Raw genomic sequence first — 27,417 nt, 5'->3', positions numbered from 1 at the left:
CGCTCCCCACAGGGCAGGTTGGGGGGGGCTGAGCCCAGCGCCAGGTCCCTATGGCGGGGAGACAAATCTGGGCCTATGGGCTCGGCCGCCCGGCAGAGGAAGGGAGGGCAGTGCTGCAGGCTGGAGCCAGCCTGGGAAGGAGCAGGTCAGGAGGGAGCAGGGGAGCTGGGGCAGAGAATTTGGGGCAGCCCCAGACCAGGCTCTGCAGGTCCCAGGAGCTGGGCACACGGGACCTTCGGGGCTGAGAAACTGTGAGCTTGGGTTGTAGAACCCCTCCCCGGATCTCTATCCCCGTGTAGAGCCCCTCCCCCCTCCCCCTGGTCTCTATCCCTGTGTAGAGTCCCCCACCCCAGTGTCACCCCCGCCCCGGTCTCTATCCCCATGTAGAGCCCACATCAGTCGCCCTGGCCTGCTATTCTGGATGCTGCATTTCTGAATCCCAACAATGAAGGGATTGCAGAAAAGGGGGGGGGGGGGGGGCTGGGGCCTGGAACAGGATCTGCTTGGCCCGGCCCCATCACCATAGGAGCCCCCAGCACCAGCTGCTGAGCGTGACGATGGGCGGGGGCGGGGGATTACTCCGATTTGGGGCAGGGGGAGGGGGTGAATGTTTGGGAACAGGGCTCCTGGGGGGCAGGCAGGGAGTCTGTGGAGGGGGAGACCTGGCACCGTGGGGGGGGCCATAGTGCCCATTTCTTTCCCCCAGCCAAACAATATTCAAGAGCCCCCGAATTAGTCCCTGAAAGGCTGAAAAATCAGCAAATGGGGGGGAGCCTTGGCCTGTATGAATTATCAGCCCACGAGCCCCCTTCGCCCCCCATGGCTTCTGCCAGCCCAGAGCTGCCAGGGTCCTGCCCAGCAGGGCAGGGGGAGGGGGGTAACTAGTGACATCCAGGGGCCCCAACCCCAAGCCCCCCAGTTACCCGCCCAAGTTAGGGGCAGTTAGAGGGTAAGACCCTAGCAGCTGTGAGAGTCTCTGGGTGTGTGTGTGTGTGTGGATGCTGGTTCGTGTGTGAAACGGGTGGGTTTGGTTTTGTGTGCGACTTGGTGGGGGGGGGGTTAGTTGGGGTCCATTTCTCCCCTCCCCCCAGCTCCCCTCCCCTCCAGACTCTTCAGGGTTAATGCAGCCACTTGCTGCCCCCGTCTTTCCCCCCAGCGACTCCTCTTCCTCCCCAGCGTCTCCCCCCGTCTCTTCCCTACCAGAGCCCCCCTCTTCCCCCCAGGGACTCCCCCCTTCCCCCCAGCAACTCCCCATCCCCCCAGCGACTCCCCCTGCCTCTTCCCACCCAGAGCCCCCTCATTCCCCCCAAGACTCCCCCTTCTCCCCAGCGACTCCCTCGCCTCTTCCCACCCAGAGCCCCCCGTCTTCCCCCCAGGGACCCCCCCTTTCCCCCAGCAACTCCTCATCCCCCCAGCGACTCCCCCTGCCTCTTCCCACCCAGAGCCCCCCCGTCTTCCCCCCAGGGACTCCCCCCTTCCTCCCAGCAACTCCCCATCCCCCCAGCGACTCCCCCTGCCTCTTCCCTCCCAGAGCCCTCCTCTTCCCCCCAGGGACGCCCCCCACCTCTCCCTCCCAGCGCCCCCCTCCCCTCCCAGCGCCCCCCCTCCCAATTTCTTTGCAGGGTCTTTAAGGTGGCTCCGCATTCAAAGCAACGGCCCCAAATTAACTGGGCCAGCGCCCCCCCCTGCCGCCCCCATATTGTAAGGGGGGGCTGCAGTTACTGACCGTGTTCCCCCCCCGCCAGCAGCCGCCACCTGCGCCCCCCTCCGCCCCCGCGACTGCGCCCCACTGACCTCTCGTGCCGGGGAGGGGGGGGCAGATCAGAGCCCAGCCCTTCGCAGACTCCAGCCCCCCCCTTGCCAGGCCAGCCCCCCCGCCCCCCCCGGAATGGCCAGGCTCCACCTCACGGGCGGTGATGTCATAGCAGGGTCCGCAGTCCCCGCAGCGGCAGCCGGGCTCCGCATCCCCAGCTTCGCCGCGGGGGGGGGGGAGGGACCCAGAGCCAGGATCGGGCCCCGCCAGCAGGATCCGGCCGCCTTCGCCCCCCTCCGCCCTGCTCCGCCCGCCCCCCCCCCCAGCACCCGCCGAGGCCCGGCCCAGCCCGCCCCCCCCCCACAGACACACACACACACCGGGAGGTGGTGGAGCCCCCCCCCAAAATATCGGGGGGCGGGCGTTGACTGACAAGTGAGTATCAGCTGGGGAGGGAGGGGGTGCGGGGGAGGGAGGACGCAGAGGGGTGCAGAGGCGATGGGGGGATGGAGGGAGATGGAGGTGTACCTGGGGGATGGGGGTGCATTGGGGGGATGGGGTGCAATCGGGGATGGGGGAGCAATGGGGGATGGGGGTGGATGACAGGTGTCTGCATGGAGGGAGGGGTGATGTCAGGAGCTCCTGGCTCGGCAGGCGCGGGGGGGGGGAGCCTGGCCTGGAGGCTGCACCCCCCCCCCCCCCCGCAAGAATTGACTGAGTATCTCTGGATTCGGGAGTGGGGGGATCTCAGCCTTGGACAGATGGGGGGGGGTGTGCGTCCGGGTGTGTGTGTGTGTTGGGGTGTGTGTGTGCGTCAGGGTGTGTGTGTGTTGGAGGGTGTGTTTGTGTCGGGGGGGTGTGCGTGTTGGTGTGTGGGTATGTGTGGGTGTCAGGGTGTGCGCTGGGTGTGTGGGTGTCAGGGTGTGTGTGTGTGTTGGGGGTGTGTGTTGTGGTGCATGTGCATCAGAGTGTGCGTGTGTGTTGTGGTGTGTGTGTTGGTGTCTCGGGGTGTGTGTGTGTGTTGTGGTGTGTGTGTTCGGGTATCGGGGTGTGTGTGTGTGTGTGTCAGGGGTGTGTGTGTTGGGATGTGTGTGTCAGTGTGTGAATGTCTGGGGGGTGTATGTCGGGGTGTGTGTGTTGGGGTGTGTGTGTGTCTGTGTCAGGGTGTGTGTGTCAGGGGTGTGTGTGTTGGGATGTGTGTGTCAGTGTGTGAATGTCTGGGGGGTGTATGTCGGGGTGTGTGTGTCAGGGTGTGTGTGTCAGGGGGTGTGTGTCAGGGGGTGTGTGTCGGGGGGGCTCTGGGAGGCTGATGATTTTAGACACAGAAGAGGACCCCCAAAGGAGAGAGAGGGGGTCAGCTCCCAGCCAGTGACCACACACACGGCACGCACAACCACCAGCACACCCCAGCACACACACACACATGCAAACACACACAGAGCCCACACACACACCGTGAACACACACACACAGCCCACAGGCACACAGACGGCACACACAACCACACGCGCACACACCAGTGGACAAGCACACAGTGCAAACACACACACACACTCAGAGCATGCACACGCCCACATGTACCCGCCAACACGCATACGACAAGCATGGCCGCACGCACACACACACTCACACACACTCACTCACACACTCACACTCACACTCACACACACTCACACACGCACACACACTCACTCACACACGCACACTCAGACTCACACACGCACACTCACACACGCACACACACGCACACTCACACTCACACACACTCACACACACTCACTCACACACGCACACTCACACTCACACACGCACACTCACACACGCACACACACGCACACTCACACTCACACACACTCACACTCACACACACACACTCACACACACTCACACACACACACTCACACACACACTCACACACTCACAGAGTCAGCGAGTTCCTGGAGGCCTCCCCTGGGGTGTTCCCTGAGCAGGGCCTGTCCGGACCCCCCGCCGCCACTCAGCTCGGGGGCAGGGGGCAAACCCACACACTGGGGCAATTGAAAGAAGGGAGGGGGCAGAACGGGGGGACCTCTCTGTTCCAGCAATCTTAGGGATCCCCCCCAGCCCCCCCCCCCGCTGGAACTACTCCCAGCCCCGCTAGAATCCCCCCACATCCAGCCCCCTGAACCCCCACCCCCAGCCCCACCCCCCACAACTTCCCCATATCCAACCCTCCCAGAACTACCCCCAGCCTCCCTAGAACCTCCCACACCCCCAGCCCCACCCCCCACAACCCTTCCACATCCAACCCCCCCAGAACTGCCCCCAACCCTCCTGAGTCCCCCTCACATCCAGACCCCCTGACCCCCACACCCAGCCCCACCCCCCACAACCCTTCCACATCCAACCCCCCCAGAACTGCCCCCAACCCTCCTGAGTCCCCCCCACATCCAGACCCCCTGACCCCCACACCCAGCCCCACCCCCCACAACCCTTCCACATCCAACCCCCCCAGAACTGCCCCCAACCCTCCTGAGTCCCCCCCACATCCAGACCCCCTGACCCCCACACCCAGCCCCACTCCCCAAACCCCCCCCCAGAACTCCCCACATCCAGCCCCCTGGAATGCCCCCCAGCCCCCCACCAGAAAGCTGATACCCAGCCCCAGAGACCCCCTTTGGGGCACCCCCCACCCCAATACCCCGCACAACCAGCCCCCTCCTTGGCACGCACCCCGTGTACCAGCCCCCCAGTCCCACCTCAGGATCTCCCCCAGTCCCAAAGCCCTCCTCTTCTACCCCCCACCTCCAGACCCCCCCCCCCCGCACTCAGGCATCCCATAGCCCCCCACAGTTCAGCTGCGGCAGGTTCTGGGTGCAGGGGGGGCTTCACTCCCCCCCCCAATCTGCTGAGGCAGCTGTCCCGGCCCCCAGGCGCCCCCCCCGCGCCTGTCCTTGCTGCCCCCACCTCAGGTGGGGGCAGGGGGAGATCAGGTCAGGGGGGCAGCTCAGCCATGGGGGGGAGTGGCATTGGGGGCAGCTCAGCAGCCTTGCTGGGGGGGGTCCCTGCAACCCCCGTGAGGTTTTTATGCCTCGCTCCCAGTCGCCCCTGGAGTGGGGAGGGGGGACCCGCTAGCCTCAGTTACACAAGAGTCCCTGGGAAGGACGTGGGTGCAGGGGGGTGGGGGGGAGGCTGCAGAGAGTTTGCAGTGAAAGTTAAGGGGGGGGGAGGGCGAGGGAAGTAGCCCCCCCAGGTGAAAGCTGAGCCGGGGGGGGGATGACTGCAGGCTCCGGACCCCTCCCCGTTGAGTGCACAGCCACTGGGGGGGGGAGCAGAGATTGCAGCAACTTGTCCTGGGGGGGGAGTGCAGCGTCCCCCCATCCCAGTCCCCAGCCCCAAAGTCTCACCCCCAGCCCTGCCAGCCAGGATCCTGGGGGTCGAGGGAGATGGGACGGCTGGCCAGGTCCTAGCTGGGGGGCGCGAGCAGGGGAACGACATCAGATACAGAGGCGGGGGGGGGCAGGAGCAGGGAGAGTTGGGGTGGGGGGGGTCTGTTTGGGGGAAGGGTCCCTGATCTGAAATCCAAACATACCCAGGAAAGGAACAGAAAGAGAGAAAGTGCAGGGATGGAGGGAAAGGCTCAGAGGAGAAATAGAGGGGACAGGGATGGAGGGAATGGGAAAGACTCGGCGGAGGGATGGAGGGGACGGAGGGATGGAGGGAATGGGAAAGGCTTGGAGGAGAGCTAGAGGGGACGGAGGGAATGGGAAAAGCTCGGCAGAGGGATGGAGGGAACGGGAAAGGCTCGGCGGCGGGATGGAGGAAATGGGAAAGGCTCAGCCGAGGGATGGAGGGAAAGGGAAAGGCTCAGAGGAGGAATAGAGGGGACAGGGATGGAGAGAATGGGAAAGACTCGGCGGAGCGCTGGAGGGGATGGAGGGAACGGGAAAGGCTCAGCGGAGGGCTGGAGCCCGCACTAACCTTGCCCCACTTCTCTCTCTCTCTCTCTCTCTCAGCGCCTGCTGCCTGCCGGCTTCTCTGCCTCTCTCCAAACTCCAGCCCCCGCCCCCCCCCCGCACCCTCTCTCTCGTCCGGGATCCCGACCTCCCCCCCACACCTTGGTCCTGCCCCCCCCCCCCCGCCGGGGCCAGCGGAGGCGGGCCTGCGATGACGCCTCCCCCGTGGAGCGCCCTGATTTGACCGCCCCCCCTCCCCTCCCCCCCGCCGCGTGCCGGGGGGCGCGCCGTGCCCGCCCCCCCCAATGCTGAGCTCAGTGTGCGTCTCCTCCTTCCGCGGGCGCAAGCCGGGCAGCCAGGCGCCAGCCAAGTCATGCGCCAGGGGGGACATGGGCCGGCACGAGGACAGCGAGAAGATCGTGATTAACGTGGGGGGGGTGCGGCACGAAACCTACCGCAGCACCCTGCAGACCCTGCCCGGCACCCGCCTGGCCTGGCTCACCGAGCCCGACGCCTGCAGCAACTTCGACTACGACCCGGCCGCCGACGAGTTCTTCTTCGACCGCCACCCGCAGGTCTTCGCCTACGTCCTCAACTACTATCGCACGGGCAAGCTGCACTGCCCGGCCGACGTGTGCGGCCCGCTCTTCGAGGAGGAGCTGGCCTTCTGGGGCATCGACGAGACCGACGTGGAGGCCTGCTGCTGGATGAATTACCGCCAACACCGGGACGCCGAGGAGGCGCTGGACAGCTTCGAGGCCCCCGAGGCCCAGGAGGAGGAGGACGCCGCCGGGGACCTCAAGCGGCTCTGCCTGCAGGAGGACGGGCGCCAGGCTGGCTGGTGGCGTCGCTGGCAGCCCAAGGTCTGGGCGCTCTTTGAGGACCCGTACTCCTCCAAGATGGCCAGGGTAAGGGCGGGGGGGGGGGGCCTGCAAGGGGACGGGGCTCGGGGGCCAAGGCCAGCTTGAGTGGGCGCGGGGATCGTGGCGGGGTCAGAGGGAGCGCGGGGTCGAGGCGAGTGTGCATGAGGGTTGGGCGAGGGGGGCCGGGAGCACGCCGGAGCTCGTGTGCGCGTGCCGGGGGCAACGTAAGTGTGCGAGGGGATAGTGCGAGGGCCACCGTAGGTGTGCACTTGAATCGTGCAAGGGGCAGTTTCAGTGTGCAAGGGTATGTGTGCCACAGTCCATGTGAGTGCACGAGGGAATAGTGCACGTGTCCGTTTGAGTGTGCGAGGGTGTGAGCGCGCCAGGGTCCGTGTGTGGGAAGGAATAGTGCAGGGGTCAGCTTCAGTGGGCGAGGGTGTGTGCACCAGCGTGAGTGTGTGATGGGATAGTGCAAGTGTCAGTGTGAGTGTGCGAGGTTGCGTGCGCCCCGGTTAGCGAGAGAATGTGAAGGGATAGCGTGAGGTCCATTGGAGTGTGCAAGGGTGTGTGTGCCAGGGACTGTGTGAGTGTGCGAAGGGATAGCACAAGTGTCCGTTTCAGTGTGCAAGGGTGTGTGCACCAGCATTAGTGTGAGTGTGTGAGGAGACAGTGCAAGTGTCAGTGTGAGTGTGCAAAGGTAGGTAAGCCAGGGTCAGTGAGAGTGTAGGAGGGAATAGTGCAATGGTCAGTGTTAGTGTGCAAGGATGTGCACCAGGGTCAATGTAAGTGTGCAGGGGGATAATGCAGTGGTCAGTGTGACTGTGCAAGGGTGCGCGCACCAAGGTCAATATAGGTGTGCAAGGGAATAGTGCAAAGGTCAGTGTGAGTGTGCACCTATGTGTGCACCAAAGTTAGTGTGAGTGTGAGAGAGCAGAGCAAGTGTCAGTGTGAGCATCTAAGTGTGTGCATGTCAAGGTCAGCACAAGTGTGCAATGCAGCTCATGCGAGGGTTCTTTCAAGTGTGCACAGATGAGTGTGCAAGGGGTGTGCCTGTGCAGGCATTGTGGTGTGTGAGTGTGCATGAGACACAGGGCATGAGAGGGGCTGGGTGTGTGCAAGGAAGGAGAGAGGTGAGTGTGTAAGAGAAGGCAGGGGTGGTGGCAAAGAACCAGGGGGCACCAGAGGGTGCTTGTGCAAAAAGGAAATAAAGTGAGCAAGTGTGGAAGGGACTGAGTGTGCAACTGGCAGCAGGCAAGGGCCTGAGGGGGTGCAAGTGGCATGGGGGGGGCTCCTAGGCTAATACCTGGGGTGAGGGTCTGGGATCTTTATGGGGGGACCCGACCTCCAGCAGGGGGTAACTTGCCCAGCCAGACCCCTTGGGGGGAGACAACGAGTTCTCTGGGGGGGTCAGTTTATGGCCCATCCCTCCCACTTACCCCTTTTCCTGCGGCCCCAGCCCCCCTGCACCCCTGTCCTCCCCATACACGCAGCTGCCCCGGCTTCCCCTGCAGCCCTGTCCGACCCCCTGCACCCCCAGCACAGCCCTGTCCCGGCTCCCTGCACCCCCCAGCACTGCTCTGTCCCAGCCCCCCCTGCATCCCACAGCACAGTCCTGTCCCGGCTCCCTGCACCCCCCAGTCCCGGCCCCCCCTGCACCCCCCAGCAGAGCCCTGTCCCAGCCCTCCCTGCTCCCCCCAGCACAGCCCTATCCCAGCCCCCTGCACAGCCCGGGCCTGGCCCCCTGCACCCCCCAGCACAGCCCTGGCCCAGGCCCCCAATACCCCCCCCAGCACAGCCCTGGCCCAGCTCCCTGCACCCCGCAGTCCCGGCCCCCCGTGCACCCCCCAGCACAGCCCTGTCCCGGCCCCCCCTGCTCCCCCCAGCACAGCCCTGTCCCAGGCCCCTGCACAGCCCAGGCCTGGCCCCCTGCACCCCCCAGCACAGCCCTGGCCCAGGCCCCCCCTGCACCCCCCAGCTCAGGATCACTTGGAGGACAGCGGCTGGCGCTGGCTCTGCACTGGGCTGGTTCTGCAGAGGCAGCGGGTCGGAGGGGGGGCCGCACTGCAGTCTGCATCCAGCCCAGCTTGCCATGCCCCCCCCTCCACGATGCACCTCAGCCCCCCCCCACCCAGCGGTGCCCTGGTGCAGCCGGTTCTGCCAGATGCACAGAGTGACCCCCCACTCCTTGCCCTGTCAGCTGCTGCTTCGGGGGGGGGGGGAGAAAAGTTAGCTCCAAGGGACCCTGGGAGGGGGTAATGAAATGGGGGGCTCCCCACTGGGCCCCTCTCCTCTAGTGACTTGGTCCAAGGGCAAGGAGGGAGAGAGGGAGTGAGTGGCAGATGGACGGAGGGATGGGGAGGGGGAGGGGCAGATGAATGGACGGAGGGAGGGACAGATGGACAGATGGAGGGGCAGATGGACGGATGAATGGGGGGAGGGGCAGAGGTGAGGCTGGAGGGATAGAGGGGTGGGTGGACGGATGGATGGATAGAGGGGTGGATGGACGGAGGGACAGGTAGTGGGGCAGGTGGACGGATGAATGGGGGGAGGGGCAGAAGTGAGGCTGGAGGGATAGAGGGGTGGTTGGACAGATGGACGGATAGAGGGATGGATGGATGGAGGGACAGGTAGTGGGGCAGGTGGACGGATGAATGGATAGAGGGGCAGGCGGATGGACGGATAGCAGGGTGGATGCACAGGTAGCCGGGCAAGTGGAGAAATGATGGGTAGAGGGGTGGGTGGATGGAGGGAAATATAGCGGGGCAGATGGACAGACGGATGGGTAGAAAAACAAGTGAATGGAGGGACGGGTAGAGGGGTGGATGGATGGATGGACGGGTAGAGGGATGGATGAATGGATGGGGTAGAGGGGCAGGTGGATGGACGGATGGGTAGAGGGGTGGATGCATGGATGGAGGGACAGGTAGAGGGGTGAGTGGATGGAGGGACAGGAAGCAGGGCGGGTGGACAGATGGACAGGTAGAGGAGTGGATGGATAGATGGAGGGACAGGTAAGGGGGTGGATGAATGGATGAGTAGAGGGGTGGATGGATGGATGGACACGTAGAGGGGTGGATGGATGGACCGATGGGTAGAGGGGTGGATGGATAGACGCGTAGCGGGGAGGGATGAATGGACGGGTAGAGGAGTGGATGGGTGGACGGGTAGAGGGGTGGGTGGATGGATGGACAGATGGACGGGTAGCAGGGTGGGAGGACAGATGAATGGGTACAGGGGTGGGTGGATGGATGGACAGGTAGAGGGGCGGATGGATGGATGGATGGATTGGGGGGAAGTGGATGGATGGATGGATGGATGGGCAGGTAGCCAGGCTGGTGGACAAAGGGACGGGTAGAAGGGTGGATGGACAGGTAGAGGGGTGGATGGATGGATGGTTGGATAGCAGGGCGGGGGGACAGATGGACAGGTAGAGGAGTGGATGGATAGATGGAGGGACAGGTAGAGGGGTGGATGGATGGATGGATGGATGGGTAGAGGGGTGGATGGATGGACGGGTAGAAGGGTGGATGGATGGACGGGTAGAGGGGCGGGTGGACGGATGGATGGGTAGAGGGGCAGATGGATGGATGGGGGGAAGTAGAGGGATGGATGGATAGAGGGGTGGGTGAGTGGATGGATGGATGGATGGATGGATGGATGGATGGACAGGTAGCCAGGCTGGTGGATGGAGGGATGGGTAGAAGGGTGGATGGACAGGTAGAGGGGTGGGTGGATGCATGGATGGATGGATGGATGGATAGCAGGGCGGGTGGACAGATTGGACAGATGGATGGGTGCGGGAAAGTGAATGGATGGATGGATAGAAGGGTGGGTGGACTGGTTGAGGGGCAGGTGGACGTATGGATGGATAGAGGGGTGCTTGGATGGATGGATTGATGGATGGATGGATAGCCAGACAGGTGGGACAGATGGACGGGTAGAAGGGGGGATGGAGGTATGGAGGGGTGGGTAGTGGGGCGGATGGGTAGATAGAGGGGCAGGAGGATGGATGGGTGGATGGATAGAAGGGCAGATGGGTGGGTAGAAGGGCGGATGGATGGACAGGTAGCTGGATGGATGGATGGGTAGAGGGGCGGATTGACGGATGGACAGGTAGAAGGGCGGATGGGTGGGTAGTGGGGCAGATAGCTGGATGGATGGATAGGAGGGTGGATGGATGGATGGATGGATGGGTAGAAGGGTGGACAGAGGGATGGGTAGCAGGGTGGGTGGACAGAAGGATGGGTAGAAGGGCGGATGGGTGGGTACAGAGGCAGGCAGATGGATGGATGGATAGATGGGTGGGTGGGTGGGTGGATGGATGGACGGGTAGAAGGGTGGACAGAGGGATGGGTAGCAGGGTGGGTGGACAGAAGGATGGGTAGAAGAGCGGATGGGTGGGTAGAGGGGCAGGTGGATGGCTGGATGGATGGATGGATGGATGGATGGACAGGTAGAAGGGTGGACAGAGGGATGGGTAGCAGGGTGGGTGGACAGAAGGATGGGTAGAAGAGCGGATGGGTGGGTAGAGGGGCAGGTGGATGGATGGGTGGATGGATGGATGGATGGATAGGAGGGTGGATGGATGGACGGGTAGAAGGGTGGACAGAGGGATGGGTAGCAGGGTGGGTGGACAGAAGGATGGGTAGAAGGGCGGATGGGTGGGTACAGAGGCAGGCAGATGGATGGATGGATAGATGGGTGGGTGGGTGGGTGGATGGATGGATGGATGGATGGATGGACGGGTAGAAGGGTGGACAGAGGGATGGGTAGCAGGGTGGGTGGACAGAAGGATGGGTAGAAGAGCGGATGGGTGGGTAGAGGGGCAGGTGGATGGCTGGATGGATGGATGGATGGATGGATGGATGGACAGGTAGAAGGGTGGACAGAGGGATGGGTAGCAGGGTGGGTGGACAGAAGGATGGGTAGAAGAGCGGATGGGTGGGTAGAGGGGCAGGTGGATGGATGGATGGATGGATGGATGGACGGATGGATGGATGGACGGGTAGAAGGGTAGAAGGGTGGACAGAGGGATGGGTGGCAGGGTGGGTGGACGGAAGGATGGGTAGAAGGGCAGATGGGTGGGTACAGAGGCAGGCAGATGGATGGATGGATAGATGGGTGGGTGGGTGGGTGGATGGATGGATGGATAGAAGGGTGGACAGAAGGATGGGTAGAAGAGCGGATGGGTGGGTAGAGGGGCAGGTGGATGGCTGGATGGATGGATGGATGGATGGACAGGTAGAAGGGTGGACAGAGGGATGGGTAGCAGGGTGGGTGGACAGAAGGATGGGTGGAAGGGCAGATGGGTGGGTACAGAGGCAGGCAGATGGATGGATGGATAGATGGGTGGGTGGATGGATGGATGGATAGAAGGGTGGACAGAAGGATGGATAGAAGAGCGGATGGGTGGGTAGAGGGGCAGGTGGATGGCTGGATGGCTGGCTGGATGGATGGATGGATAGATGGGTGGGTGGGTGGGTGGATGGATGGATGGATGGATGGATGGATGGGTAGAAGGGTGGACAGAGGGATGGGTAGCAGGGTGGGTGGACAGAAGGATGGGTAGAAGAGCGGATGGGTGGGTAGAGGGGCAGGTGGATGGATGGATGGATGGATGGATGGATGGACGGGTAGAAGGGTAGAAGGGTGGACAGAGGGATGGGTGGCAGGGTGGGTGGACGGAAGGATGGGTAGAAGGGCGGATGGGTGGGTACAGAGGCAGGCAGATGGATGGATGGATAGATGGGTGGGTGGGTGGGTGGGTGGATGGATGGATGGATAGAAGGGTGGACAGAAGGATGGGTAGAAGAGCGGATGGGTGGGTAGAGGGGCAGGTGGATGGCTGGCTGGATGGATGGATGAATGGATGGATGGATGGACAGGTAGAAGGGTGAACAGAGGGATGGGTAGCAGGGTGGGTGGACGGAAGGAGGGTAGAAGGGCGGATGGGTGGGTAGAGGGGCAGGTGGATGGCTGGATGGATGGATGGATGGCTGGCTGGATGGATGGATGGATGGACGGGTAGAAGGGTGGACAGAGGGATGGGTGGCAGGGTGGGTGGACGGAAGGAGGGTAGAAGGGCGATGGGTGGGTACAGAGGCAGGCAGATAGATGGGTGGGTGGGTGGATGGACGGGTCGTGGGGTTGGTGTCACACACGGACACACATGGACCAAGATAGACAGGGATGGACATGGCCACATAGGCACACACACAGACACACACAGACACGCACACGGACGCACATGGACGGAGATGGACACGTATCGACATGGATGGACACGGACACACAGAGACACACACGGATGAACACGGACCGATATGAAAATGGACTGACACAGACAGAGATGGATACATACGGACACAGACACACAGGGGCACACACGGATAGACACGGACACGCACCCACACGCACCCACACGCACCCACACGCACCCACACACAGAGGGTCACAGGCAAACGGCCCCACGGATGGACACACACACGCATGTGGACACACACAGCAGTGAACACAGACACACAGCAATGGACACACACGCTCACGGGAACACACTTGTGCACACTCACACACTCACACACACACACACACACTCACTCACACACACACGAGCCACAGCCCCCCTTGCAAGGGAAGAAGACTGCCGTGGGGGGAGGGGTGCAGGGGGGAGCCGGGACACAGCACAGTGGGAGGACTGGAGGCTGGTATGGGGGGCAGTGGGGGGCTCAGGGACGCTGGGGGGCAGCGGGGGGCTGGGACGGGTCGCAGTGAGGGGCTCGGGGAGGCTGGGGAGCAGTGGGGGGCTCGGGGAGCAGGAGGGGCTGGGACGGGGCGCAGTGGGGGGGCTCTTTGAGATCCACCCAGGTAAACTCCCGGGTGGGGCAGCGTGATACACCCCCGCCCCCCCCCTCCGTGCTGGGGGCCGGGGCTCTAGGGCTGTTGGGTTTATTTATAGACGTCGCCCCCCCCCCCCCACCACGCGGGCCGCCCTGACCCACGGGGGGGGGGGGAGAGGAGCTGGTCGCCCACCAGGGGGCGCTGGACCGGCCCGCAGCGCAGCTCGCGCTGCAGCAGCAAATCCCGCAAACTCGGCACAATCCGCTCACCGCAGCCCCCCCCCCGTGTGCCCCCCCTCCGGACCCGCAGCTCCCCCCCGCAACACCCCGTGTGTCGTCCCCCCCGCGACTCCCCCCCCCGCGGACCCCCGACCCCGAAGTCCGTCCGCACCCCCTGCGTGTGCCCCTCCGTCCCGCAGCCACCCCCCCCGGTGTGTGTGTCTATCCCGGCCCGTGCCCCCCCACCCGCGACCCCCCCGGCCCGTGTGTCCCCCCCGAAGCTTCCCGGCCACGTGTGTCCCACCCCGGGCTCCACCCCGCGGCCCGGTTCCCCCTGATCCTAGCACCCTCTGCTTACCTGGGGGGGGAGCAGCCGCGGAGCCGGTGACTCCCCCTCCCCCCTGTGGGTTCGGACCATCTCCCCAATTAACAGAGCTGGGAGCCAGGACTCCTGGGTTCTGCTTTGGCTCCGGGTGCGGGGAGGGTCCGGTGGGTTAGGGGGATGGGGGTTGGAACCAGAACACCTGGGTTCTTTCCCAGCTCTCTTTGGTGTCTCCCCTCTATTAAGCAGAAATACTGGGGCTCATTCAGTCCCGAGGAGGGGGGGCTGAGGGTTGCCCCTCCCACTGGAAATCGGGGGGGGCTCCATGTTTCCTCACAAACCCCCCCCATGTGCAAATGCTCCCGCTGCCCAGGGTGACCTCTGGGTATAAATGGGGCTTTTGGAAAATGTGTGTGTGGGGGGAAATCCCAGGATTTCTGGGGTCTTTCCCTCTCGGGGGCGCTGGCTCCCATCCGGCCCCAGGGCAGGGACTGGCTGGCTCAGGGGCTGGGGCACAGGGCAGGGGGGATCCCAGTCTTGCTGGGGGTCTCCCCTCTCCGGGAGGGGAGGTGTTTCAGATTTCTAGAACGGGGCGACTAACAATCCTTTGTGTTTGCCCCCCACCCTCTCCCCCCACCCCCCACCCCCCTCCCTGGCCGCCCCTTGCCCCTCCCCCACCCCCTCTCCAGTACGTGGCCTTCGCCTCCCTCTTCTTCATCCTCCTCTCCATCACCACCTTCTGCCTGGAGACACACGAGGCCTTCAACCGCGTCATCAACAAGACGGAGACGGTGGCGGTGGCCAACGGGACGGCCACCCAGGTGGCGGTGGAGGTGGAGACGGAGCCGTTCCTCACCTACGTGGAGGGGGCCTGCGTGATCTGGTTCACCTTCGAGTTCCTCATGCGGGTCTGCTTCTGCCCGGACAAGCTGGAGTTCGTCAAGAGCAGCCTCAACATCATCGATTTTGTGGCCATCCTGCCCTTCTACCTGGAGGTGGGCTTGCGGGGCCTCTCCTCCAAGGCGGCCAAGGACGTGCTGGGCTTCCTCCGGGTGGTGCGTTTCGTGCGGATCCTGCGGATCTTCAAGCTGACCCGGCACTTCGTGGGGCTGCGGGTGCTGGGCCACACGCTCCGGGCCAGCACCAACGAGTTTCTGCTGCTCATCATCTTCCTGGCCTTGGGCGTCTTGATCTTCGCCACCATGATCTACTACGCCGAGCGCATCGGGGCCGACCCGGACGACATCACGGGCAGCAAGCACACCGACTTCAAGAACATCCCCATCGGGTTCTGGTGGGCCGTGGTGACCATGACCACCCTGGGCTACGGAGACATGTACCCCATGACCTGGTCGGGCATGCTGGTGGGGGCGCTGTGCGCCCTGGCCGGGGTGCTGACCATCGCCATGCCCGTGCCCGTCATCGTCAACAACTTCGGCATGTATTACTCCCTGGCCATGGCCAAGCAGAAGCTGCCCAAGAAGAAGAACAAGCACATCCCCCGGGCGCCCCAGCCCGGCTCGCCCAACTACTGCAAGCCCGAGGGAGCCCCCGGCCCCCAGCCAGGCCCCCCCGCCGCCGACGCCTGCCCCCTGGCCCAGGAGGAGATCATCGAGATCAACCGGGCAGGTAGGGAGCCCTGCCCCACGGGGATCCCTGCCCCGCGCCCTTCCCAATGGCGAGCCCTGCCCCGAGGTGATCCCAGCCCCGTGCCCTGCCCCGCGGGGATCCCAGCCTCATGGGATCCCACCTTTACTCCACCCCCTGCCCCATGGGGATTCCATCCCCACACCTTGCCCCACGGCGATCCCAGCCCCACACCCTGCCCCACAAGACTCCCAGCCCCACAGCGCTCCTCATCCAGGTGGCTATAACTACCCTGGCCCTTGGCCGAGCTCTCCCGGCCCTGGGCTCCTGCCGCTCGGGCAGGGGGCCGGACTCTGGCCACAGCAGAACCTCCCTGGGGTGCTGCTGCCGATTGGTGTAGGGCTGCTAGCCCCACTCCACACACCCCGGGGATCCCAGCCCCACACCCTGCCCCAGCCTCACATCCGGCACCCGCCAGCCCCATGGGGCCCAGCCCTAAACCACTGCAGGGCTCCGACCCGCTGTTACAGCCCCAGCTTTGGAACATCCTCTGCGAGGCCCCGGTTAGGGGGCCAGATCCCACCCCCCAGGTGTCACGCTCCAGCCAGAGTCAGCCCCACGGCTTCTCTCCCCCTTAATAGGCTGGGCTTCTGGGCCTGCAGCTCCCGTGAGCTCCAGGCAATGAGTCGCCCAGCCCCACGGAATCCCTGCCACACACCACACCCTGCCCCATGGTGATGCCAGCCCTACACCACACCCTGCCCCACAGGATCCCTGCCCCATGGGATCCCAGCCCCACACAACACCTGCCCAATGGTGATCCCAGCTCCATGGTGATGCCAGTCCCACACCACACCCTGCCCCATGGTGATCCCAGTTCCATGGGATCCCAGCACCACACCACAGCATGCCCCACAGAATCCCTGCCCCAGTCTTTCTGCCCAAGCTGGGGAGATGCGCCTCAGCCCCCCGAGGTGAGGCGGGGAAGCCGATCTCCCTCCGGATCTGCCCTCGTCTTCTCCGGTGCTCTGAGCCAGCTGACAGCCCCAGTGCCCGCTGCCCCTTCCACCCCCCAACATGCCAGGGAAACTGAGGCACGCATAGGGTTCAATTCCCACTTTGTCATGCCCCCACCCTGCCCCATCCTGAATGCAGCTGGGGGGCACCAGCCCCTCCCCAGTCACCCCCCCCCCACTGCCCATGATAGCGCAGCATCTTCCCCAGCTCCCCTTGGACAGCTCCGATTCTGCCCCACAGACCAGACCTCAGTGGGACTTAGACCCTCCCCCCATGTAGAGTGAATCCAGGGCTCCCCCTAGGCTGGGAGAGCCAGGGGCTGTGGGTCAGGAGTGAGGGGCACCAACAGGACTGGGGAGGGCAAGGCTGGGCTAGCAGGGGGCTGTGCCAGGTGTGTGCGCCGTGCCGGGTGTGCACAGCGGTGTGTGCTGTGCCAGGTGTGTGTGCGGAGATGGGTGTGCACAGGGGTGTGCATGGCGATGGGTGTGCACAGGATGTGCACTGTTCCAGGAGTGCGTGCAGCGATGGGTGTGCACAGGCGTGCGTGCGGCGATGGGTGTGCAAGGCGTGTGTGCAGTGATGGGTGTGCTTAGGGGTGTGTGTTGCAATGGGTGTGCACAGGGGTGTGTGCTGTTCCAGGTGTGTGTGCGGAGATGGATGTGCACAGGCGTGTGCATGGCGATGGGTGTGCACAGGCTGTGCACTGTTCCAGGCGTGTGTGGGGCGATGGGTGTGCACAGGGGGTGTGTGAAGTGATGGGTGTGCTTGGGGGGTGTTGCAATGGGTGTGCACAGGCGTGTGTGCTGTGCCAGGTGTGCACAGGGGTGTGTGCTGTGCCAGGTGTGTACAGGCATGTGCACAGTGATTAGGTGTGCACAGGGGTGTGCATGGTAATGGGTGTGCACAAGGGTGTGTGCAGCAATGGGTGTGCACGGGGCATGTGCGGCGATGGGTGTGCACAGGGGCGTGCGTGGCGATGGGTGTGCACAGGGGCGTGCATGGCGATGGGTGTGCACGGGGCATGTGCGGCGATGGGTGTGCACAGGCATGTGCGTGGTGATGGGTGTGCACAGGGGCGTGCGCGGCGATGGGTGTGCACAGGGGTGTGTGCTGTTCCAGGGGCGTGCATGGCAATGGGTGTGCACAGGGGCGTGCATGGCAATGGGTGTGCACAGGGGCGTGCGGCACGTGTCGTCTGTTGTGCGGGTGCCGAGGGTCCGTGTGACGTGGCCGCACGGGGCGATGGCTCTGGCCCGGTGGGGGCCCGGTGGGGGTTCTGCACTCACGGTGCCGTGTGTGTGTGGAGGGGGGGTTGTCAGCGCTGGGGGGGGCCTCGGCTTTCACACCTGCAGCAGCCCGTTCCCACAATGCTCTGGGGCAGGAGCATATGGGCCCGCTGAGGACTCGAGGGGGGGGGGGGGGGACAAGAGCAGATGGTGCCACACGGGCTGGTCACATACAGCAACCCCCCCTCCTGCTGGGACCCTGCGGGGGCTGGGAGCCAGGACTCCTGGGTTCTCTCCCCAGCTCTGGGACGGGAGCGGGCCCTGGTGGTTAGAGCCGGGGGGGGCTGGGAGCCAGGACTCGTGGGTTCTCTCCGCAGCAATGAGAGGGGAGCGGGGCCTGGTGGTTAGAGCCGGGGGGGCTGGGAGCCAGGACTCGTGGGTTCTCTCCGCAGCAATGAGAGGGGAGCGGGGCCTGGTGGTAAGAGCCGGGGGGGCTGGGAGCCAGGACTCCTGGGTTCTCTCCGCAGCAATGAGAGGGGAGCGGGGCCTGGTGGTTAGACCCGGGGCGGGCTGGGAGCCAGGACTCCTGGGTTCTCTCCGCAGCAATGAGAGGGGAGCGGGGCCTGGTGGTTAGAGCAGGGGGGGTTGGGAGCCAGGACTCGTGGGTTCTCTCCGCAGCAATGAGAGGGGAGCGGGGCCTGGTGGTTAGAGCCGGGGGGGCTGGGAGCCAGGACTCCTGGGTTCTCTCCGCAGCAATGAGAGGGGAGCGGGGCCTGGTGGTTAGACCCGGGGCGGGCTGGGAGCCAGGACTCCTGGGTTCTCTCCGCAGCAATGAGAGGGGAGCGGGGCCTGGTGGTTAGAGCCGGGGGGGCTGGGAGCCAGGACTCGTGGGTTCTCTCCGCAGCAATGAGAGGGGAGCGGGGCCTGGTGGTTAGAGCCGGGGGGCTGGGAGCCAGGACTCCTGGGTTCTCTCCGCAGCAATGAGAGGGGAGCGGGGCCTGGTGGTTAGAGCCGGGGGGGCTGGGAGCCAGGACTCGTGGGTTCTCTCCGCAGCAATGAGAGGGGAGCGGGGCCTGGTGGTTAGACCCGGGGCGGGCTGGGAGCCAGGACTCCTGGGTTCTCTCCGCAGCAATGAGAGGGGAGCGGGGCCTGGTGGTTAGAGCCGGGGGGGCTGGGAGCCAGGACTCCTGGGTTCTCCCCGCAGCAATGAGAGGGGAGCGGGGCCTGGTGGTTAGAACCGGGGGGGGCTGGGAGCCAGGACTCCTGGGTTCTCTCCGCAGCAATGAGAGGGGAGCAGGGCCTGGTGGTTAGAGCCGGGGGGGCTGGGAGCCAGGACTCCTGGGTTCTCCCCGCAGCAATGAGAGGGGAGCGGGGCCTGGTGGTTAGAACCGGGGGGGGCTGGGAGCCAGGACTCCTGGGTTCTCTCCGCAGCAATGAGAGGGGAGCGGGGCCTGGTGGTTAGAGCCAGGGGGGCTGGGAGCCAGGATTCCTGGGTTCTCCCCCGGGGCGGGGTCTCGGCTCCCCTGACCCGGGCTGTGTCGCTGGCAGACTCCAAGCAGAACGGGGACGCGGCGAAGGCGGCGCTTGCCCACGAGGACTGTCCCACCATCGACCAGGCCCTGTCCCCCGAGGAGAAGTCGCCCGCCACCCCCGCTTACAGCCACGACCGCGCCTGCTTCCTGCTGACGGCCGGCGAGTTCGGGCCGGCGCCCGACGGCAACCTCCGCAAAGGTGACCCCCCGCCCGGCCCCCAGCGGTCCCCCCCAGCTCCCAACAGCCCCCTGGGCAGCCCCCCCCCCAGCTCCCGGCAGCCCCCTGGGCAGCTCCCCCCAGCTCCCGGCAGCCCCCCGCCCGATCAGCAGCCCCACCCAGCCCCCAGCAGCCCCCTGGGCAGCCCCCCCGCCCGACCTGCAGCCCCCACCCAGCCCCCAACAGCCCCCCCTGCCTGACCTGCAGCCCCCACCCAGCCCCCAACAGCCCCCTGGGTAGCCCCCCTCCCGCTTGACCTGCAGCCCCTGCCCAGCCCCCAACAGCCCCCTGGGCAGCCCCCCCACCCGACTTGCAGCCCCCCACCTGACCACCCCCAGCTCAACTCCTGCGCACATCCACCACTCCAGTGACCCCCTGCCCCTCTCGCCACCCCACTGAGCTCTGCTCCCCCACCCCCTTCAAGCCCCTTGTGACCGGCTTCCGCGGGGTACCCCCGAGCCCTCCGCCGAGCCCCCCCCGGGCTGCTGTGACAAGCTGCTGCACGTCCACCAAGGCTCCTCCCCAGCCCCCCAGCCTGGGACCCCAGAGCGGTACCGGCTCGCCCCGGTCAAGGCCCGGCTGGGGTCAGTTTACAGAGGACGAGGCACCCGACTTCCCCAGCACCTCGACCCCCAAACCTGCGGGCTTTAGGTCCAATAGAAACCAGATTTATGACCTGCCGACAGACCGATGTTCGCGGGGGGGGGGAAGTAGCGAGCGTCCCCCTCACCTGCGAAAGCTGGGCTGTATAAACTCGGTCCGATTTGAATCCAGCCGGTCTCTTGCCCCGGGGTGGGGTTCGCCTGGGACCCCATCTCCCCTTCCCCAGGTCAGTCCAGCAGATGGAGACTTTTAAGATGACCCCTCACCAGGGATACTCTGTGCCATCATGGTGACTGGGGGGGGGACAGGGGGTTGCTTTGGGGCACAGAATATCACACCCATGAACCCCAAGTGCCCCTTGACACCCCCCCACCTACACCCCACCAACCCTCCCCTCCCCGAGTGACCCCCCCAGCATAGGCACTCCCCTCCCCCATCCAATGGGACCCCCCCCACAGCATGGAGGCCCCCCATCACCCTCACCCTGCCCCACACCTACTCCCCCACACTGAGACACCCCCCCAGCCCCTCTGCTTTCCCATCCCAGCCCATGGTAAGGATAGCCCCCTCATCTTGCCCCACTCCCTCCCCGTAGCACAGAGACCCCCCCATCCTCTCATCACCCCCCCTGACATGAAGACCCCCCCCTTCCTCTGAGCAGGCAGCAAGGACTGATCCCCCGGGATTCGCACTGGGGTCTAATGCCGCACCCCAATCACTGCCCACTTAGGAGCAGCTGCTGGGGCCTGTGGGAGGGGGGCAGACCATGGTGCCATCTGGGTGGGCCCAGATAGGGAGTGACAGCCCTGCCCAGGAGGTGGGGGGCTGAGGAAGGGGGGAGCCCAGGCCCCTCCCTCCAGACAAGGGCTTGGGGGGCATTTGAACCCCACCCGTGGGCTCAGGCCCCTTCCAACCCCACCTCTAAGAGGGGATCCAGGGCTAATGAGGGGGCTCAGAGCCCCCCCCGGTCTATAAATCCATTGAGCCCCTCCCCCCACTAGGCACCAAGGAGCAGGTGAGTCGTGATATGGGGCAGGCACTGGGGGGGGGGGGGAGGGCAGCAGGGGATGGATGCAGTGTATAATGCAGTGGGGGCAGGTGCGGCAGGGCTGTGTGCAGTGGGGGTGCAGTGAGCAGATGGCTCAGTGGGGGGGAGTGATGGGGGTGTAGTAGGCGGTACAGTGGGAGGAAGGGTCAGTGGGGGAGCCATGGGGCGGGCAGAAGGTGGTGGTGCAGTGTGGACTGCAGTGGGAGAATGATGCGGTGGGGGGTGGCGCAGTGTGGGGAAGGTGCAATGGGGAGAGCCGGGGGTGGGTGCAGTAGGAGACAGTGTAGTGGAGGGAAGGTGCAGTGAGCAATGGTGCAGTGGGGAGCCGTGGGGAGGTGCAGTGGCGGGGAAGATGCATTGAGGATGGTGTGGGGAGATGGTGAAGCGGGGGTGCGGGGGGAGATGATGAGAGGATGGTGGGGGGAAGGTGCAGGGGGGGTGAAGCATGGGGGTGCAGTGGGGGGATGGTGCAGGAGGAGATGGTGCCATCAGAGGTAAGTGCAGTGAGTGTTTGTGCTGTGGCGGGATGGTGCAGTGAGAATGTTTGGGGGGGGGTGCAGTGTGCAGAAGATGCAGTGGGGGGGTCACAGAGTCCCGGGGCGATGCTCTGGATCTGCTCCCCACGAAGCCAGGCAGGACTCTGGGGGAGTCTCCTCTCTGGGAGCAGCCTGTCTGCAGGACACACAGCTCACCCGGCTCCACCTTCCTGGGGCTGACCCCGGAGCCTCCAGCCTCCCCTGCCCCTCCGGGCGCTTCCCACAGCGAGTCCGGCCAGGCGGGGTCCTGGGGGGGCCAGAGGGTCCTGCCCCCCGACTCCGCAGTCAGACGTGAGTCTCAACCAGCCAGTAACACAGAAGGTTTATTAGACGACAGGAACATGGTCTAACACAGAGCTTGTAGGTGCAGAGAACGGGACCCCTCAGCCGGGTCCATTTTGGGGGGCAGGGAGCCAGACAACCACATCTGCCCTTCACTCCATGTCCCCAGCCAGCCCCAAACTGAAACTCCCTCCAGCCCCCCAATCCCCTCCTCTGGGCTTTGTCCCTTTCCTGGGCCAGGAGGTCACCGGATTCCTTTGTTCTCCAACCCTTTAGCTCTCACCTTGCAGGGGGGAAGGGCCCAGGCCATCAGTGGCCAGGAAACAGGGTGTCGGCCATTCTCTGTGTCCAGACCCCTGCACACACCTGCCCTCTAGGGCTCTGCAGGGATCATGCACCCTTACCCAATACCCAGACACTCAAGAACTGTATAGGGGAAACTGAGGCACCCCCACACTATTCAGAGGAAACATTAAGAACAGTCCCACTTCATCACATCTCTCCCCCTTCGAGATCGAACTGAGCGGGGTCACTTTAGCCTGTGACCTGCGGAAGTTGGAAGCCACCAACATTCCCATGGATGCCCCATCATCTCTCCTGGTTACACCAGGCCCTTCCAGTTTCACGCCCTCCCTTAAGTCGGGGGTGGTCGATAGCACTTGCAGGCCGTATGTGGGAAGGTTTATGCAGCCCGTGTCCTTTGGCTACCCCAAAACCCCAGGGGGTCAAACTGGGATTGGGTCTTCTCCCCACTTGGTTATAGGACTGTTTAACTTTAACAGCTTTCACTTCATCTGAGTCCCTCCCAAAGCTCTCCACACTGGGTCTTTCAACAGGAAAGTCAGTGGATCCATTCACAACAGAAAATTTCTGGCTGTTAGGAACTGAAACTTTCTTGATTAAATCACTTTCACACCCTTCAGTTGCAGTAAACTGCTTGCAAAGACTCCCTGAGGATTCCTTTCCCTAGGGCTTTTCTATGCAACAATTCACCCCTCCCAGAAATTCTGCTCTTACCCTCTTCACCGAGGGCTTGCTCTCGAGGAACACTTTCCTGAGCAACAACAGACTCTTTCTGGGTCTCCCTTACATCCAGAATTACCTCTGGCCCGTCAGGTGGATTCCTCCACAATCCCCTTTCAGGCAAACTGACAGACTTCCTAGATAAAAGGTCAGAAGCATTCTCCTTCCCTTTGCCACCCACAAGTTCAGGAATCTTTTCCTTCTTGCTACAGGTTTCCACACCCTCAGTAGGTAACACAATCACATCACCTTCATGCTCTCCTTGTGCCCTGGCTAGGATCTCACCCTGATTAGACAGAGTTGCTCCACCCTTTCCCAGCCACACACTAGCAACAGGCAAAATACAAGCACCAGAATTGTCTGGTCTCTGGGGTTTTACATAGACTCTAACTGGATGCGACCTAGTTACAGGGCCATTCTCCCGAGCAGACACAAACTTCGGACCCTTCCCTTCCTGGGCTTTAGCTGAATCCAGAACCAGCTCTGAGACAACTGCACGACCCTCAACCATCACAGGCTGCAAGGCCCCTTCTGTCTGCTCCACAGACAAAGAAGAGCCGGACACACTTTCTCCTTTCCCAGACACCCAGCTTGGGATCTCATTCCCCTTGTCCCAGCACACAAGGCTGGTCACAGTCAACTGCTTGGAGACCAGGGTAGCTCCCTCCACAGGCAAGTCAATACCCCGACACACAGGCACGTTTCCTTCCCTGTCCCACTTCTCCACCCAGCTAACAGGTAAGGTACAGGGACACTCATCTCCCACTCTCCTCGCCTTCCCACCCTGCTGACTAGCCACAGCCATCAGCTCACAAGGCTGCCTAGGCTCATCCAAACTTTCCTTACCAAGCACCTTGCCACTCCCCACAGATCCCCTGCCCTGCCTGTGTCTCCCCCCACTCAGCTGGGGTCTCAGCTCCCACTGTGCTCAGCGCTGCCCTTGCTGTCCCAGTGGGGGTAGGCAGCGAGCTCGCTGCTTTCCTCACTGCATCAGAGCCAGCGTGAGCCCCCTCTCCGGTGTGCAGGGGGGCAGGGAGCATCTCTCTGTCCCACCCAGCCCCAGGGGCTGGTTACAGGCAGGCAGGTAGCCTGAGCCTAGCAGCTTCTCCCCCCTGCCAGCCGGGTCATCTGCATTTTCACTGACCATTTCCCCCTCATAGAATCATAGAATATCAGGGTTGGAAGGGACCCCTGAAGGTCATCTAGTCCAACCCCCTGCTTGAAGCAGGACCAATTGCCAGTTAAATCATCCCAGCCAGGGCTTTGTCAAGCCTGACCTTAAAAACCTCTAAGGAAGGAGATTCTACCACCTCCCTAGGCAACGCATTCCAGTGTTTCACCACCCTCTTAGTGAAAAAGTTTTTCCTAATATCCAACCTAAACCTCCCCCACTGCAACTTGAGACCATTACTCCTCGTTCTGTCATCTGCTACCATTGAGAACAGTCTAGAGCCATCCTCTTGGGAACCCCCTTTCAGGTAGTTGAAAGCAGCTATCAAATCCCCCCTCATTCTTCTCTTCTGCAGACTAAACAATCCCAGTTCCCTCAGCCTCTCCTCATAAGTCATGTGTTCTAGACCCCTAATCATTTTTGTTGCCCTTCGCTGGACTCTCTCCAATTTATCCACATCCTTCTTGTAGTGTGGGGCCCAAAACTGGACACAGTACTCCAGATGAGGCCTTACCAATGTCGAATAGAGGGGAACGATCACGTCCCTCGATCTGCTCGCTATGCCCCTACTTATACATCCCAAAATGCCATTGGCCTTCTTGGCAACAAGGGCACACTGCTGACTCATATCCAGCTTCTCGTCCACTGTCACCCCTAGGTCCTTTTCCGCAGAACTGCTGCCTAGCCATTCAGTCCCTAGTCTGTAGCGGTGCATTGGATTCTTCCATCCTAAGTGCAGGACCCTGCACTTATCCTTATTGAACCTCATCAGATTTCTTTTGGCCCAATCCTCCAATTTGTCTAGGTCCCTCTGTATCCTATCCCTGCCCTCCAGCGTATCTACCACTCCTCCCAGTTTAGTATCATCCACAAATTTGCTGAGAGTGCAATCCACACCATCCTCCAGATCATTTATGAAGATATTGAACAAAACCGGCCCCAGGACCGACCCCTGGGGCACTCCACTTGATACCGGCTGCCAACTAGACATGGAGCCATTGATCACTACCCGTTGAGCCCGACAATCTAGCCAACTTTTTACCCACCTTATAGTGCATTCATCCAGCCCATACTTCCTTAACTTGCTGACAAGAATACTGTGGGAGACCGTGTCAAAAGCTTTGCTAAAGTCAAGAAACAATACATCCACTGCTTTCCCTTCATCCACAGAACCAGTAATCTCGTCATAAAAGGCGATTAGATTAGTCAGGCATGACCTTCCCTTGGTGAATCCATGCTGGCTGTTCCTGATCACTTTCCTCTCATGCAAGTGCATCAGGATTGATTCTTTGAGGACCTGCTCCATGATCTTTCCAGGGACTGAGGTGAGGCTGACTGGCCTGTAGTTCCCAGGATCCTCCTTCTTCCCTTTTTTAAAGATTGGCACTACATTAGCCTTTTTCCAGTCATCCAGGACTTCCCCCGTTCGCCACGAGTTTTCAAAGATAATGGCCAATGGCTCTGCAATCACAGCTGCCAATTCCTTCAGCACTCTCGGATGCAACTCGTCCGGCCCCATGGACTTGTGCACGTCCAGCTTTTCTAAATAGTCCCTAACCACCTCTATCTCCACAGAGGGCTGGCCATCTCTTCCCCATTTTGTGATGCCCAGCGCAGCAGTCTGGGAGCTGACCTTGTCAGTGAAAACAGAGGCAAAAAAAGCATTGAGTACATTAGCTTTTTCCACATCCTCTGTCACACCCTCCACCAATTGGTTCCCTGGATTCAAATTCAAACCCTTGGCAGTTACCGGAGCAGGGCCTGGATCCTGTCCCAAAGAGACACAGTCACCCCATAACAGGGTCTCGCAGCTGGTATCCTGGAGAACCCCAACATCCAGCCCACCCCTCCTGGGTCTGCACAGGGATCTGGGCCATAGGCAGGGCGAGGGGCTTTCGTCCCTGGGACCCTCACCCAGCTCACCCAGCCCCTCAGCATCTGAGGCTGCACCACCCGGGGCCTGACACCAGTTCTCTCTGTCCCAGGATCTCGCCACCCCAGGAATGTCTCCCCATTGACCATCATCTTCCGCTCCCACTGGGGGTCCGAGGGGCCCGACCCCAGGAAACTCCACACAGACATATAGGTTGGGGTCAGAAGTGGGAGCCTGTCCACCTCCCCACCCATCTGGCTGATGGAGTCTGTGGCCTTGGGACCCAGCAAGGGAGCTAGACACCAGGGCTTTTCCGCAGGGTCCCCCTGGTTCAAATCGCCAGCCTGCTCAAAGGCAGTGGGGAGGCATCCACATCCCCCCCCTCCTTAACCAGGGGCAGCAATTTAGTCTCGAGGTTCCCTGCGGAACTGGCCCCCTGGGGTCTATCCCCACTCACCCCGGGGAGGTCCCCTATGCCTCTCCGCTCCCCCACCGCCAGTTTATGCCGCTTCTGCAGCTCTTTCTCGGGCTCTTGCTGTCTCTCACAGTCCTCTGGCTCTCTCGGACTCAGCTCCAATCCCGTCCGTCTCCGATCCCCCGATGGGGAACCCGATCGTGAAGACCCTCGTCTGGTCGGGGACAGGAGTCTTGGGGATGCCTGGCTACTACTCCGGCCGCTCCCAGATCCTGCTCTAGCCCCATTTGGGGTCAGGAATCTGTTCCTTAGAGCGGTCATCCTCCTCCAGCTGCACGATGAACTCTGCTTTGGTGAACTTTCCAACGCTCAACCCTCTCTTTCTGCACAGGGTTACAATGTCCTTCTTAAGGAGACGGTGACAGGCCGTCACTCCGCTCTTCCCAAGTTGCTGTGGACTCACAGGCCTGTGTGCTCTCAGCTCCCCACGGTTTCCAGGGAGAACCCCTCGTGTGCCAGCCCTTCTCGAGGTCACCACCTCTCTCCCAGGGTCGAGCTGCAGACTCCTCCGCCCCTGGGACCGCTCGCTGCAATCCCCAGGGGAACCCTGTTACTGCAAAAGTCCTTCTCCCTCCCCGGGCCAAGCTGCAGGCTCCTCCGCCCCTGAGACTGCTCACCGCAGTCCCCTGGGAGACCCCATTACTGCACAGTCCTTCTCGCTGGTCACACACTCCCAGGGGTTAACCGCCCCCCGAAACCGCTCCTTTCTGAGCCTTCAGCATGCCTCTTCCTCGTCAGTCCCCCTTCGTTTTACTGCTCCCCAGTCGCTTACTGCAGGAAGCGCCACCCACGGGGTGCAGTACATCCCACTGCTGACACCAGTTGTCACGGAGTCCCTGGGCGATGCTCTGGAACTGCTCCCTACGAAGCCAGTCAGGACTCTGGGGAAGTCTCCTCTC

At 62.9% G+C, this 27,417-nt stretch overlaps 1 protein-coding gene across 1 annotated transcript in view; it reads left to right on the top strand.

The window, feature by feature from the left end:
- The first annotated feature begins 5,993 nt into the window (after positions 1 to 5,993).
- LOC144278933 (voltage-gated potassium channel KCNC1-like) overlaps positions 5,994 to 27,417 on the top strand; it is a 28,681-nt gene continuing 7,257 nt past the window's right edge. Inside the window, 3 exon segments of the mRNA XM_077840320.1 lie at positions 5,994 to 6,596; positions 14,618 to 15,557; positions 19,307 to 19,489. Of these exon segments, the coding sequence (XP_077696446.1) occupies positions 5,994 to 6,596; positions 14,618 to 15,557; positions 19,307 to 19,489 (1,726 nt within the window).

The sequence above is a fragment of the Eretmochelys imbricata genome, chromosome 23 (genome assembly GCF_965152235.1).
Source record: "Eretmochelys imbricata isolate rEreImb1 chromosome 23, rEreImb1.hap1, whole genome shotgun sequence".
Classification (NCBI taxonomy): domain Eukaryota; kingdom Metazoa; phylum Chordata; order Testudines; family Cheloniidae; genus Eretmochelys; species Eretmochelys imbricata.
The sequence above is the reverse complement of the archived record's forward strand: the minus strand, read 5'-3'. Positions and strand labels throughout refer to the sequence as shown.